Source organism: Mustela nigripes, chromosome 14 (assembly GCF_022355385.1).
Source record: "Mustela nigripes isolate SB6536 chromosome 14, MUSNIG.SB6536, whole genome shotgun sequence".
Lineage (NCBI taxonomy): Eukaryota > Metazoa > Chordata > Mammalia > Carnivora > Mustelidae > Mustela > Mustela nigripes.
In genome coordinates this window covers 37,737,813-37,753,201 of record NC_081570.1, presented here as the reverse complement: position 1 = coordinate 37,753,201, position 15,389 = coordinate 37,737,813, and the positions used below count along the sequence as shown (strand labels likewise).

General features: G+C 33.9%; 1 protein-coding gene across 5 annotated transcripts in view; it reads left to right on the top strand.

Moving 5' to 3' along the window:
* Positions 1-15,389, top strand: part of SPATA6 (spermatogenesis associated 6) — a 137,258-nt gene that overhangs the window by 84,230 nt on the left and 37,639 nt on the right. For 3 of the 5 annotated variants that reach the window (XM_059374666.1, XM_059374665.1, XM_059374669.1), the window contains 2 exons: positions 2,797-2,981; positions 7,034-7,133. In XM_059374666.1, coding sequence (XP_059230649.1) covers positions 2,797-2,981; positions 7,034-7,133 — 285 coding nt within the window. The remainder of the gene's footprint in view (positions 1-2,796; positions 2,982-7,033; positions 7,134-15,389) is intronic. The other 2 variants (XM_059374667.1, XM_059374668.1) reach the window with 1 other exon arrangement.

Here is a 15,389-nt window from a genome sequence, read left to right as displayed (position 1 = left end):
TTGCTTCCTCTTTGTTTTGTCAGTACTTGTTTGTTCATGCCTGCCGTCATGGATTGTAACTTCTTTGAGGTTTTGTCTGTGATATTTATTTTTATCAAAAATATATTGTGTATTTATCTGTGTCTTCTACCATGTTCAATACTTTTTACATAAAATATGCTTAATAAATGTTGAATAGTATTGAGTTATGGCATGCACACACTCTCTCTCTCTCTCTCAAATATATAAGTAAAATCTTAAAAAAAAAAAAAAAGAAATTAACAAAGAGAACACAATCTCTCTAGCATAAGCCAAGGAGCTCATATTTGGATATAACTCTAGAAACAGTATTACAGCACTTTTTCTTTCTTTCCTGTCTCTCTTATATATACTCTTAACATTTGTTTACCATGGATTTCTTTGATCTTTTTTTTTTTTTTTTTTTTTTTATTTTCTTTTTTTTTTTTTTTTTTTTTTTAACTTTTTTTACCCTTGGTTTTTTTTGTTTTTTTTTTTTTTTTTTTTTTTGACATTCACTGTGCTTTTACTTCATCTCTGTGAACAGCTAACAGTGGAACAATTTTCGATTTTTTTATTCAGTCTACATCATATATTTCTTGATCAGTTATTTGGGACTGTAACTGAGCCATTTGAATTACATGCTATTTTGTTCTAGGATTGAAAGCTTGATTCAGCTCACTGCTGACTCATCATATGTTGCTATAATTCTGGAAAACAGTGAAAATTGTGGTAGTATTGAAGCAAAAGTTGTATTGGACTGGTAGTTCAATAATAAAGGACTTACATTTATTGTATAACTAATTCATATACCTAGGTATTCTATAAAATACTTTAAATTGTAGATGATCTATAAGATATATATATCTTATAGTAGCTATAAGATAGCTGTTATTAACCCTATTTTACATATGAGGGAAATGAGTCTGTGAAAGATTAGTTGGCTTTTCTAAAGATCAAATTGACCTCCTTTAAGGTCAGATATTTACCAAGTAATACTTCTAGGACATTGACTCATAAAGGCAGGGACTCTGTTGTGTTCAATGCCATTGTCCCAATACTTAAAATAGTGGCTGGAGGTTAGATGTTTATTAAATGAATGCAGTTCCCCTCTCTCATTCTCTCTCGAACTCAACTCCACAGATTATCACTCCCATCACTCCATCAGTGCTACTCTTGCTGATGTTACTGATGATAACCTTCCAATTGCTAAAATACAAAGGTCTATTTGTAGTCCTTTCTAATTTGATTTATCAGAGGTATTTAACTCAGTTACTCCTCCTACTTGAAACGCTTTCTCTCAACTGACAACACATTCTCCTGTTTCTTCTCCTTCTTCCCTGGTCACTTCTTAGTCTCATGTTTCCTTCTTACCTTCTCAGCCTCTCAGAGTATTCCTAGGACTCTGTCTTCAGATGTTTTCTTCTTTCTATTTATGCTCTCTTCCATGGTGATACCATGCAGTTCCCTGTATTTTTATTCTGGGCTCTTCTCCTGAATTCTACTCCTCTGTGTTGTGATTAATAAATTAATATGTGAAGCTCAACATGTCCAAAAGACAGACTCTTAACATCCTTCCAGGTGGAAGGGCATAACTAAGTCATACGAACTCAACTCTTCAGGTTGATTAGGCTGAAAGACTGGTGTTATCTTTGACATCCAGTCCATCAGCAAATCCTGTTGGCTCTATCTTTCAAATGCCTTTTGAGTCTAATCACATTTCACCTCCTTTATCACTCTGATACAGTCCAACATCCTTTTCCATATTTTATTGTAATCAGTTCCAAGCTGATTTCCCTGCCTCTGCCCTTGGCACCTCTGTAGACAATTCTTAACACAGTAGCCAGGGAGAACTCATTTAAAAACAAAAACAAAAACAAAAAACAGTCACAACATAGAAGCCTAAATCCTTTAAATCTACCTTTTTAACTTCACTGCCTACTATTTAGTTCAGTGTTGTTGGTTTCTTTGCTATTTCTAATATACCAGGCCATGCTCTCCACCCCACCTCACAGGGTCTTTAATTTTTTTTTTTCCCTCATTTGGAATGATCTTCCTATAGATGTCCCCATGACTTACGTCTTGTGTTCTTTCCTAAGGTCTTCAGGCCTTTACTCCTTAGATCTTTACTAAGATATTCTCTTTCTCTGTGAGGTCCCCATTGATTATCCTATTTAAAATTGCAACTCCTTCCTTCTATACCCCTCCCACACCACCTATCAGCATTTCTTATCCCCTTCCCTGCTTTATTTTCTTCTCATGCTACTTACCATCCTTAGGCATACTATATATTTTACTTATTTACCTTGGTATGTGTGTGTTTTTAAAACTATATTCTTAGTGGAATGTAAATTTTATTAGAATCGAAGTTCCACATAGTAAGGGTAGGAATTAATTTTTCGGTCCTGACTTACTCATTTGTTCCCAGAACAAATGAATCAATGTATGAGTATTGGGGTGGAATTCTGTTCTGATTGACCTCATCGCTAAACTGGGCTATAATTAGTTTCTGTGTATTGTGCTTTGTTTTATATGTACACCCCTACCTTTACCCCACTACTACTCAAAGGCCCTTGGAATTGATAAGGTTTTATAAATTTTAGACATGTAGAATGAACAATCCAGATATATTCAGTATTTACTCTTACAATGATAATGATGACTGCTACATTCTGAAATTTACCTTCAAGTACAGCTATGACATTATACTTTTTTTTTAACTCTTAAAAATGTTCTCAGGTTGTGTGTATGTATAATATTACCACATTTATTGTGTGTATACAAATATTTTTTAAACAGGTTATCAGGACACCCCATGGAAGAGACTTTGATGAGTCTTTGGAAAGGTGTGATGAGTACTTAAGCTCACGGTCATGTAGCAAGCCCCAGCATTCAGCAAGGACCTTACTCGTCCATTCAGCACCCTCAACGATGCCAAAGCATTCTCCCAGCCCTGTGTTAAATCGAGCTTCTCTCAGGGAAAGGTAAAGCTTAGTCTCTCTTTCTGTACTAATTTTTTTGAATAATCATCATTAGAAAAGACAAGACAGCAATTATGTATGTGAAATGATTATTCATACAAGTATAATTCGATCTTTTATTAAAGGGCTTAATTTTTGTTTAGAACATGACATAATACATATTATATGGTACTAGATACTCCTCCCCAACCCAGTCCTCTTGAAGTAAGTTTATTAATTATTGGCGAGTTTATTAATTAGAGTCACTTAAACCCTAATTAAATACTGTAATTCAGGGGCGCCTGGGTGGCTAAGTTGGTTAAGCGACTGACTTCGGCTCAGGTCATGATCTTGGAGTCCCAGGATCAAATACCACTTCGGGCTTCCTGCTTGGCAGGGAGTCTGCTTCTCCCTCTGACCTCTCCCCTCTCATGCTGTCTCTCTCCCTCTCTCTGTCTCTCAAATAAATAAATAAATAAAATCTTTAAATACTGTAATTCATGAAAGTGAAAAATAGTACACGTTGGTTTGTTTTCAAGAGACTCATAGGGATTTAACATATGAATATCACTAATGCATAAAAATAGCATAGGTTATACTTTCCTTTTAGTGGTAATGATGATGCCATATATCGTTGGTATATGGTACCTGATTTCCTCAAACAACCCTCCCGCAACTCCCCAGGAAATCTTAACCATGTAAAGATTCCAGCCGTCCTTCTAAAAAACCTTGGGCAACCAAAGTTAGACACTTGTTACAACTGAATGTGAAAGAAATAATTCCTCTTCATTGGTTTTTTTTTTTTTTCATTGGTTTTTGTCATTGTTAAGTTCAAGTTGGAAATTCCTTGCCTCACTCACTAATAGTAATGTAGAAAACAGAGTTGTCATAAATTAAAAAAAAAAACTTTAGTTAAAAAATTTTATAGAAATTTGAACACCTAAGAGAAATGCTATCAACAAATGGAAATAAAATCTGTCTTTACAGATGGTATAAAAAAGCTAATGTAACACACTAAATTTGTACGGCTTATTACAACCGTCGGACATAATTGACAAAATTCAAACTAAATGTATAGTCTGTCAGAAAGTTCATCTCAAAACTGATGATCTGAGCAAGAGTGTATCAGTTTGGAAGCTGTATTAAAGCATCTCTATTCGGAAGAGATAGATTTGTCTGTTTTCTTTCTTTGCCCTATAAGCATTCAGATGGATGTATGGAGGTCTGCTGGAGACCCTAACCCTGAGATGGGGAATTTTGATTAATGTTGCTTCTAGGCCAATAGAATCCTGCCTGAGGTATCATGGAGTTCATAGATAGGACAGATAGATTAAAAGATGTATCTCTGTATTTACAGAGAGAGATACATATTTATGTTTCTGTAGGCTTTAAAGTTCAAGAGAGACTTTTGAAGAGAGATTTTCCTGCTGAAGTCTGGTAACTTGTGTCTCAGTTGTCAGGGGACTTTCTTTAATTTCCATGTCTGTTCAGATGTGCGGTCAGTGCTACTCTCTTTTTCTGTACTTTTAGAATTAAGCACTTGTGATTTTATTCATTAGGTTCTTTGCCACCTCTGTAGATTTTCAAGAAACTTTTTACTCGTATCTCCTTGGATATGTTTTTATAAACATTTTATAAACATTTTATAAACATTCTTCTATTTTGCACAGTTCTCCAGTTGTCTACCACTGTAGTACAGTATGAATTTTAGTCCCATGTTATTTTATCCTTACCTGTAATTTTGTCCCAGCTCCTGAAGCCTGTCTTCCCAATTTGATAAAATTCTTCATTGAGGCTATACTCAAAGAGTCTTCACTGAGGTGAGCTAAAGTCAACTGTCCCTTTTTCACATTCCAGTGGAAGTGATGGCTTCTAGTAATGAGTGGCATTTGTACATTTATCATGATGGTTAGTAATAGATATAATTCTTTTCTAGAAGGAAATGAATAGCTCTAATCTTAAACATGACCATTTCACCTATCACTTGAGGAAGGTTAAGGTGCTTCTAAAATAAAAGAATATAATGACATTGTAGTTTTAAATTCATCTAAATAAGTTAATAAATTTATATTGGGGTATGCCTTAGGATGGATAAACCTTTCTACTTTCACTAAAGAAGAACACCTCTACTTTGAGAGTATGTTCCAAAAAATATTCAGATTTACTTATCAAAGAAATTAAAATGTCTATAGGACATATTACTAGGAAGAAAAACATTTCATCCTTTTTAGCACACACAGTACCACACCTTTAAATATAAGACGTTCTCTGATATGACTTTTTAGGTCACTGAGCAGTATACTTATAGGTTGTTTATAAAATCCAGTGGAATCAGTACACAATTTAAGCTGATGTAAATGTAGATTGTACGTCCCCAGCAAAATTAGGAGTGTGACAGAATATATAGCTATAGGAGATTATCTTGGTAATTATTCATTAAGATGAAATAAGTTTTCCTCTAAGATTACTGTAAAATGTTGACTCCTTAATCATGTATGTGAATATACAGACTTTCAAAAACTCTATTAGTGACTGTAAGCAAATGAACTTCTTTATTTATAGGGAAGGTGCTTTTTGCTTTAAGCCCATTTAAAAAAATATCTCCAATAGATTTAACACACATAAAATGGTTGCAATTTTTATTATAAGTGTTACATTTCAGAAACAGTGTTCTCCTCCAAGTATAAATATTAATATTATGGTTTATCATTTGTATTAGGCTATAGAGTTATTACTAAAATCAGACTTAGAAATACTAGCAAATCTAATTAAAAAGAAGCTGATATTCCTTTTAATCATGCTTATGGTTTTGAATTTTGTAAATGAAGTTAAATGTAGTTAGGTAGTCATTTCTTATACCACAGCACAGACTAGTGGATCCTTGAATAGTATCCTGAAGGGATCCTCTTGGAACTGCATATTTGGATCTCAGATTTTCAAAATGGGTTACGTATATAGCAAATGACAAAGTCAGACAATATATTTGTGTAGATGCAGTAACACTTCCTTTTACAAATGTAGGATATTAAAATTTAGATATAGTTGATCATCCATTATTGATAGCATTCTTTGAAACAGATCATATAAATCATTTTTCCTGCTTAATAGTTTATACTTTGTATAAACATATAAATTTATAACTTTGCAAGAACAAGCTGGGAGAAAAAAAGGCAAAGATGTAAGGCACTTAGCATTTTAGTACCCATTCCTTTTTAAAGGAATTATCAATAACGTTTGATATAGATGAATTATAATCAGGTGGACCTGGAGATATGAATATTCATTATTCCTTGTATAAGGTAAATATAAACTAGCTTAGTTAAACTAATGCCAGTTTTGAGTTTGGGAAGGACATTAGAAAGAAGAATGGTTGCATTATTTCTTCTGTAATTCCAAAACTCAGATTTTAATAAAAGCCACATTTTCCTTTCCTGTTTTTCAGTATTCACTTTAAACACACACACACACACACACACAGAAGAGACAGGGGAGTGATATCTGTGCTAAGAGGGGATTATTCAATTTTTATGTTCCTCTGTATTATGAAAGAGTAAGAACATGTTTGGATTCTAAATATTTTCATCTATTTAAACATTTTGCTTCATTTCATAAAACTAGTTTTATTTTTCTGTATACAGAAAGGAATTTTTCCCACATAATTTAAGAAAGTGGGATTAAATTACTGGAAAATAAGAACTAATTTTAAAGACACTATACTTGGAATTATTGTTCTAATCTGAACATCTGTATCTTTATTTCTTGATAAATTCTGAAGACTTATGTAAGGAAGTAATTAAATGGTCAGATATATAGGTATGCTCTCCCTGATTCACACCAAACTTTATTAAGACTACTAATTACACATATTATGAAGACTCAATACTTCTGCAGAGAACCAGTGCCTGATTTTACATCTGCCTCTCATCCTTGGTCTCAATGAAGAAAATATGCCATTTTAATCTTTCTGTGTTATCACACAAGGATAAGGGGAAAATGACTTTCTGTGTCTGGCATTTGAAAAGATTTATTTTTCTCTCCCTCTGGCTACAAGTCACCTTTGTTTTTTATGCCCACAGATTCCATTCTGATTGGTGTTCACCTTCAAACTGCGATGAGATCCATGACCGGGTAAAAAATGTCTTGAAATCACATCAGGCTCATCAAAGACATTTATATGTTAGTTTCTAAAATTTTCTCTTGAAGGCCTTTTCTAATTGGGCAAGAAAACCAGTGAAGATGCTTAAAGCCTGTAATAGTTAATCACTGGAAAGAGAAGAAAAAAAGATACAACCTCCATTCGACGGAAGTCAGGGGTTTTGCTAAAGGCAACATCTCTAACTTCCTGCTTGACCTGAGTCATTATGTGAAATGTTTGACATCATCTGAACTCTAAACAATGTTACGAATAATTATCTCATAGTCAGTAAGTAGTGACTTTATGATAATTATTTCATAGCCTTCAAAGTGTGGAGACTTGTTTTGTGGCCTAGTATAAATTCCATTTCCCACAAATAGTTTTTATTCTAAATGGTAGAACAAGGGGACATGGGGTGAGATACAATTATTTTGAAGCAGTTTCTGAATTGATTTTTGTGTTAATTAAAAATTTAAAAGAGGAAAAGAGCAGATCAGGTTTACTGGGTTTAATACTAGAGAACATCAATATGAGAATATTTTCTGGGTAAGGCAAATAAACATTTATGAAGGACAGCTGGGGAATAATTACAGTGTTATTCTTTTTGTGTTTGCTTTTTTCGTTTGTTTCATTCAGTAGTTTAAGAAACAATCATTTATCATGAGTGTCCTGTTGGGTACTAGGCTTGGTCCTAATGATGTGACTGGATTATGTGACATTCTATCATTTTGTACAGTTTTAAGTTTCTATATGCCTACTGTCTTTAAATTAAGCTTGTTTTCAAAGTACAGTATACATATGGAAAAGATACAAACCATAAGTAACAACTTTATGAATTGCAATAAAATCAGCACAGTCCTGTGTAAACCATCTACCAAGTCAAGAAAAAAAAATATCAGCTCTGCAGAAACTTCTCTTGTCTCTCAGCTACTTTCACTCCAAAGATAAACCTTCTCCTAACTTTTAATAGCAAGATTAGTGTTGTGTGTTTTAATCTTTATATAAATGAAATCCTATGGTATGTACTTTTTTCTCTGACTTGTTTCACTTTGACTTCACAATTCAGACTTCTTTGTACTACAGACATTATATTTAACAATAGTTCTTCACTTTTGCTGCTATATGGTATTTTATTATATGAAAATACTACTGCTGACTTATTTATTCCTCTGTTGATGGATATTCAGGTTGTTTCTGGTTTGGGCTATTATAGACCTGCTATAAGCATTTTATGCATACTTTGGGTATCATTGTATTCTTCTTATTGGGGTATGTATGTATTCTTATTTGGGTGTCTATGTATTCTTCCCATTTGCAATTGCCCAGTCATAGTGTATGCTTTAGAAGCAGCTTTAGAAGGTGCTGTCAAAGAATTTTTCAAGTGATTTTAACAACCTGGGTGTGAGAGTTATACTTGCTTCACATCCTTACCATTACTTGATTGGTGTGTGTGTGTGTGTGTGTGTGTGTGTGCACGTGTACTTGTGCCTGTTTGTGTTTTCATTTTGCACTTTGGGTAAGTAAGAAGTAGTTTATCATATGATAGTTCCAGTTTGCTATTTCCTGATGACTAATGAGTATAATTCTTGGCCTTTGGCTATTCTCTTTTGTGAGTACTTGTTCAAGTCATTTACCAATTTTTGTACTGAATTGTCTCCTTTTGGTTTTTTTTGTTGAGTTCCATATAGACCCTTGACATGAATTTTTAATTATATCTTTTGTAATTGTCTTTTTTCACTCTGTGCCTTGCCTTTTTATTCTCTTAATGACGTCTTTGATGTAAAATTCTTAATCCTAATGAATTCAATTCATTATGGTTTATTGTTAACATTTTTAGAAATTTTGTGTACTTCAAGACTGTCTCCTGTATTTTCCTCTAAAGGCTTTCTTTCCCATTTAAATATATGATCTGATGAAAATTATTTTTTCTGTATCATGATAGAAAGGTATCAAGTTCCAACGAAGGTTTAAGCCTCAAGATTTCTTTCTAGTTATGTTAATTTTACATATTTGGAGCTATGTCATTGGTGGGATACAGATTTCAGACTGTGGTATGAACCTTTTATTATGAAGGTTCTTCATCTCTTCCTTTCTAGCAATATTCCTGTGTGACAATATGTTTGATCTGATATTTATAGAGTTACAATGGCTTTCTTTTGGCTAGTCTTCCTTTTGGCTAGTCTTGGCATGGTATATATTTTTCCACTTTTTGTTTTTATCAATATATTTGAAGTGCATATCTTATGAGTAGCACAAGGTTTTTTTGAAGAATTAAAATCTTGAACTTCTATATAAATTGATGTGGCTTTGGTTTGGATTAGTATTTTTTATAACTTACTTACCTTTTTATTTGTTATTTATTTTTAACTTTTCTGTTATTCGTTGCTCTACAGATTTCAACATGTATTCATGACAAATTATTTTTTCATTGACCTCTCCCTTATAATGGGGCCCTAAATTATTTAACCCTTTTTAACCTGCCCCCTTTTTTGCACATTTTTGTCATGTATTTTAAGTCTACATATATAAAACACACAAGAAATTAATTTTATTTATATAGTAATGTTTATTCATATTAGCCCCTTATTTAGCCTTTCTATTATTCTTCTTTCTTTCCTGCAATTCCATGTTCCCATATGGATTCTACAGTCATTTTCCTTCTGCCTTTAATACTTCTTTTATGATATTCTCCTGGCTATCAATTCTGATTTTGTTTGAAAACATCTTGGTTTTAATTTTATGGGGGTTGATTTTATTGGATATAAATAAATGGTTGGTTGGTTGGTAGTTGGTTGGTTGGTAGTTATTTTCTTTGGTGTTTTAAAGAAGCTATTCCATTGTCTTCTCGCTTTTTTTGTATGTCTTAGAAAGCAAGCTATTTACACCTTTGAGGTAATATGGGGATTTTCCCCCTCTCTGTTGTATTTAAGATTTACTCCTCAACTTTGTGTCTAGTAATTTTACTATTATATACCTACATTTGGCATTCTTGGATTGATTCTATGTTAAGTTTTCAGAGCTTCCTAAATTTGTAGGTTGATATTTTCCATTAGTTTTGGAAAACCTGTAGCCATTCTTTCTTTAAAGCATTCTTATGCCCCATTGCCTGTTTTTCTGGAACTCCCAGTTATACTTACATTAGATGTTTAGACTTATAGAAGATTTTTTAGGGGCACCTGGGTGGCTCAGGGAGTTAAAGCCTCTGCCTTCAGCTCAGTTCATGATCCCAGGGTCCTGGAATCAAGCCCCATATCAGGTGCTCTGCTCAGCAGGGAGCCTGCTTCCTCCTCTCCCTCTGCCTGCTTCTGTGCCTACTTGTGATCTCTGTCTGTCATATAAATAAATAAGATCTTTTAAAAAAAAAAAGATTTTTTAGATTTTTAGACTCATATGTATCTTGTGCTTTTTTTAAGATACTTTTAATTATTTTTTCCCTCCCTAATTTGGATACTTTCGTTAGAAATGTCCTCTAATCTGCTAATCCTGTCTTGTGTTTATATTGATGTTAAAACTATTTGAAATTTTATGAAAGACATAACTTTTCAAGAATTTTTTGAAAGACATAAAGTACCAAAACTAACTCAAGAAGAAAATGATAATCTCAGCAGTTGTATATCTATTAGAGAAATTGAATTTGAAGTTAAGAATCTTACGTAAAAGAAAACACCAGACCCGGATGGTTTCTCTGGTGAATTCTACCAAATCTTTAAGAAGATTTCTGTCTTACCAGACAGAAAGTAAAAGGAAAACCTTTTATGAAATCAGTATTTTCCCTAATATCAGACTATGACATAAAAAGAAAAGAAAAATACAGACCAGAATCCCTAATGAACATATATGCAGAAATCTCAACAACACACTAGCAAATCAAATCCATCAGTTCATAAAAATGAAAGTATATCATAATCAAGTGGTCTCCTTCTAGAAATGCAATATAAGTTCATCTTACTGATGGGTTAAATAAGAAAAAACATATTTCTTCTGTATGTCATTTCAATAAGCACAGAACAAGTATCTAACAAAATCAAACTCTATTCTTGATAAACATTCTTTTTTTTTTTAAGATTTTATTTATTTATTTGACAGAGAGAAATCACAAGTAGACAGAGAGGCAGGCAGAGAGAGAGGGGAGGAAGCAGGCTCCCTGCCAGAGCAGAGAGCCCGATGCAGCACTCGATCCCAGGACCCTGAGATCATGACCTGAGCTGAAGGCAGCGGCTTAACCCACTGAGCCACCCAGGCGCCCCCTTGATAAACATTCTTAGTAAAATTCAGGTAGAAGGGAACGTTATCAATCTAATGAAGAGCGTCTTTGAAAACCTACAGCTAACACTTTATACTTAATGGTGAAAGAGTGAATATTTTCCCCTAAATTCAGAAACAAGGATGCCCTCTCTTAACATTCCTTTAACATCATACTGGGAGTTTTAGACAATGCAGGAAGATAAGAAAAAGAAATAAAAGGGATACAGATTGGAAAATAAGAAAAAAATACCTTATATTTGTAGAGGATATGATTTTGCAGAGAATTCCACAGGAGCTCCAGAAAGGCTGCTGGAACTAATAAGTGAGGCTAGCAAGGTCATAAAATATGAATAAAGTCAATTTTTTCCTATATATCTGAAATGAATAGTTGGAATTTTAGATTAGGAAATCCAAACCAGTTACAGTAGCACCTGATAATGAAGTCCTTAGGTATAATCCTAACAAAATATGTGCAGCATTTGCATTCTGAGAACTACAAAATGCTGTTGGAAGCAATCAAAGAAGATAGAACTAAATGAAAAACTACACCATGTTCACAGATTGGAGGACTCCATATGAAGATGGCAGTTTTCCCCAATCTGATCTCTAGATTCAGTTCAATCATAATTAAAACCCTATCAAACTTTTTAATAGAAATTGACAAGCTGATTCTAAAATGTATATGGGAGGAACAAAGGAAATTGAAAAAACAAAAACAATCTGAAAATGAACAAAGTTGGAGGACCCTCTGCCTAATTTTAACACTTACTATAAAGCACAACAATGAAGACATTGTGTTGTTGACTAAACAGTAGACACATATGTCAAAGAAATAGAATAGATACCCCAGAGATAGACCCACATCAATACTGTCTACTGAGTTTTGACAAAAGTACAAAGTCAACTAAAGACTTTGCATTTGTTGTCTTTTCAATGCATGGTTCTGGAGTTTTAAAAATGCACATTTAAAAATAGATCATAGACCTAAAACATAGTAGAAAAATCTATTTATATTTGTAAATTACTTTTAAGATAGGACAGCAAACCCATGATCCATAAAAAAATTGATAAAGTGAACTTGATTAAAAATAAAAATTTTCGTTCTCTGAAAGATAATATTAAAAGAATAGAATGACAAGTCATAGTCTGGATGAAAATATTTTCAAATCACAAATATAATTAAGGATTTTTATCCAGAATTTTTAAAAAAATCCTTTTCAAACTCAGTTGCAAGAAAATAACCCAAATAAAAATGGGCAATATATCTGAACAGACATTTCACCACATAAACATGAAAAGATGCACAATAATCATTATAGAAATGCAAATTAGGGGCGCCTGGGTGGCTCAGTGGGTTAAAGCCTCTGCCTTCAGCTCAGGTCCCAGAGGTCCCAGGTCTCAGGTCCCAGCATCATGGGATCGAGCCCCGCATCGGGCTCTCTGCTCTGCGGAGAGCCTGCTTCCTCCTCTCTCTGTCTGCCTCTCTGCCTGCTTGTGATCTCTCTCTGTCAAATAAATAAATAAAATCTTTAAAAAAATAAAAATAAAAAAAGAAATGCAAATTAAAACAGCAATGAGATATCACTGCTACCTATTAGAATTGTTAAACAGAAACAAAACCCCAAAAAAAAGGAGGATATGGAGGATATGGAGCAATAGGAATTCTCATTCAGTGCTGGTGGGAAAGCCCAATGATTATAGCCACACGACAGCTTGGCAGTTTTGTATAAGGTTAAATACACTTATCATAAAACCCAGCAATCCTGCTTTTAAGTATTTACCCAAATGAACTGAAAACTTATGTTCACAGAAAAACCTGTACATGAATGTTTATAGTAAGTATATTTTTAATTGCCCAAAATTAGATGCAACCAATATACTCTTCAAAGACAAATGAAGGTCAAACAATGGTATAGCCATTAAATGGACTATAACTCAGCAGTGAAAAGGAGTGAGCTATAAGGGTACTGGGTGGCTGTCAGTTAAGTGTCCAACTCTTGATATTGGTTCAGGGCATGATCCTCAAGGTCATGGGATCAAACCCCGCATCAGGCTCTGTACTCAGTGAGGAATCTTTTTGATATTGTCTCTCTCCCTTTCTGCTTGTCCCTCCCCCCTCTCTAAAATAATACACCTTTTTTTTTTAAATGTGGGCTTATAAATTCATACAACAACATGGTTAGTCTTAAATTCAGTTTGCTAAATGAAAGAAGTTAGAACTCCAAAGCTACATATTGTATGATTTTATTTATATGACATTGCTGAAATAGCAAAGTATAGGAGAGGCATGAGAAGTTGACTACAAAGAAACCAGGCTCACAGAGAGATTTTTAGGGTGTTGGAGCTGCTAGGTACTGAAGTTGTTAACATGTGACTTTTCTTTGAAAAACTGCCGGAAATGTACATCAGAGAGAGAGAACTTTACTGAATGAAAAATAAAAGAAAAAACATCAAGTGTGATGTTTGGGCTTCTGAGGATTTAATGCAGATTATACCAAATTATCTAAAAGTCCTAAAAATACAAGATATGGCTATAAATTAGCTTACCTAAATAACTTTGGAGTATAGGATTTTGGTTGATACTGTGAGGATAAAGACAAAAAGAACTATTTAATCACTATATTCTTTTGCAGGGATTTGCAAACATTTTATGCAACGAGCCAGAGAGTAAATTTTTTTTTTAATATTTTATTTATTTATTTGACAGAGAGAGAGAGGGAACACAAGCAGGGAAGGAGGGGACAGGGAGAAGCAGGCTTCCCGCTGAGTGGGGAGCCCAATGTGAGGCTCGATTCCGGGACCCCAGGACCCTGGGACCCCGGGATCATGACCTGAGCTGAAGGCAGACGCTTAACAACTGAGCCACCTAGGTGCCCCAAGAGTAAATGTTTATTGTGCCATAGGGTCCCTGTCATACTACTCAGCTCTGCTGTTATAGCAGTAAAGCAGACATATACAATAGGTAAACAGATTAGTATGTCTGTATTCCAAGTAAACTATATCCATGTGCACTAAAATGTGAATTTCATGTTATTTTCATGAAACCTTTCCTCCCATCTTTTAAATGTAAAGATAAAAATTACTTTTACATATCAGACCTTACAAAAGGGCCAGAATTACCATGGGAGTTAAAGTTTGCCAACCCCTGCTCTAATAGCTAAGTGTGTTTCATACAGGGGTATGGATTAGCAATTCTAAGAATACTTTACATTATATGAGAGTTGAACAAACAAGTAAAGATAAATACAACCAGGTTTTTCACTGTGAGAAAAGACATTTGACAAACAAGGTGAACCTATGATTTTAGTGTCTAAAGTAACAGTTTAATTCATGTTTATTTTAATATGCATACAGATAGATTGACTCAAATACAGATATGAGTGTATTTGGGTTAGTACACATCAGTATTTCCTACTTTTGTCCTCCAGAAGGGCCTAAAAGGAATGACAATCCAGTAGCAATGAGCACACCCAGCTCCCAGATCTTGGTTTCTAAATACCTGTATTCAGTAAAAGTTGCCAGGACTCTTGGAGCAGTAGCTGATTCTGGGGCTGGGGAAGACAAAAAACAGATTAGGACAGAAGAACATCTTATAGCATGGAAAGTGAAGAATCACTTAAAAAAAAAAGGAAAGGGGAGTGAGGAGGACAGGGTTATATCAAAAGAATATAGGAGCCAATCTGAAGTCCCAATGGCCATTGCTGGAATAATTTGAGCAACAAATAGCAATATTTGGATTATAACCCAAAGAATAAAATAAAGTCCATGAGTACATATTGATATAAGTGAAACAATGAATGACTGAGGAGGAGAATGGACACATCTTCCTTATAGGAGATTTGTAAATAATAGTTGTGGATATGGCCCCTTCCATGAGGTAGAGCTTAATTCTTCCTCCCTCCAGTGTGAGCTAGACTTAGTGATTTGTTTCTGTTGAAGAGAGCATAGAAAGGAGAAATTGTAACTTGAGAAATCTGGCAGACACCACCTTTACAAAGTGGTCAAGGTTTTTTTTTTTTTTAAGATTTTATTTATTTATTTGACAGAGAGAG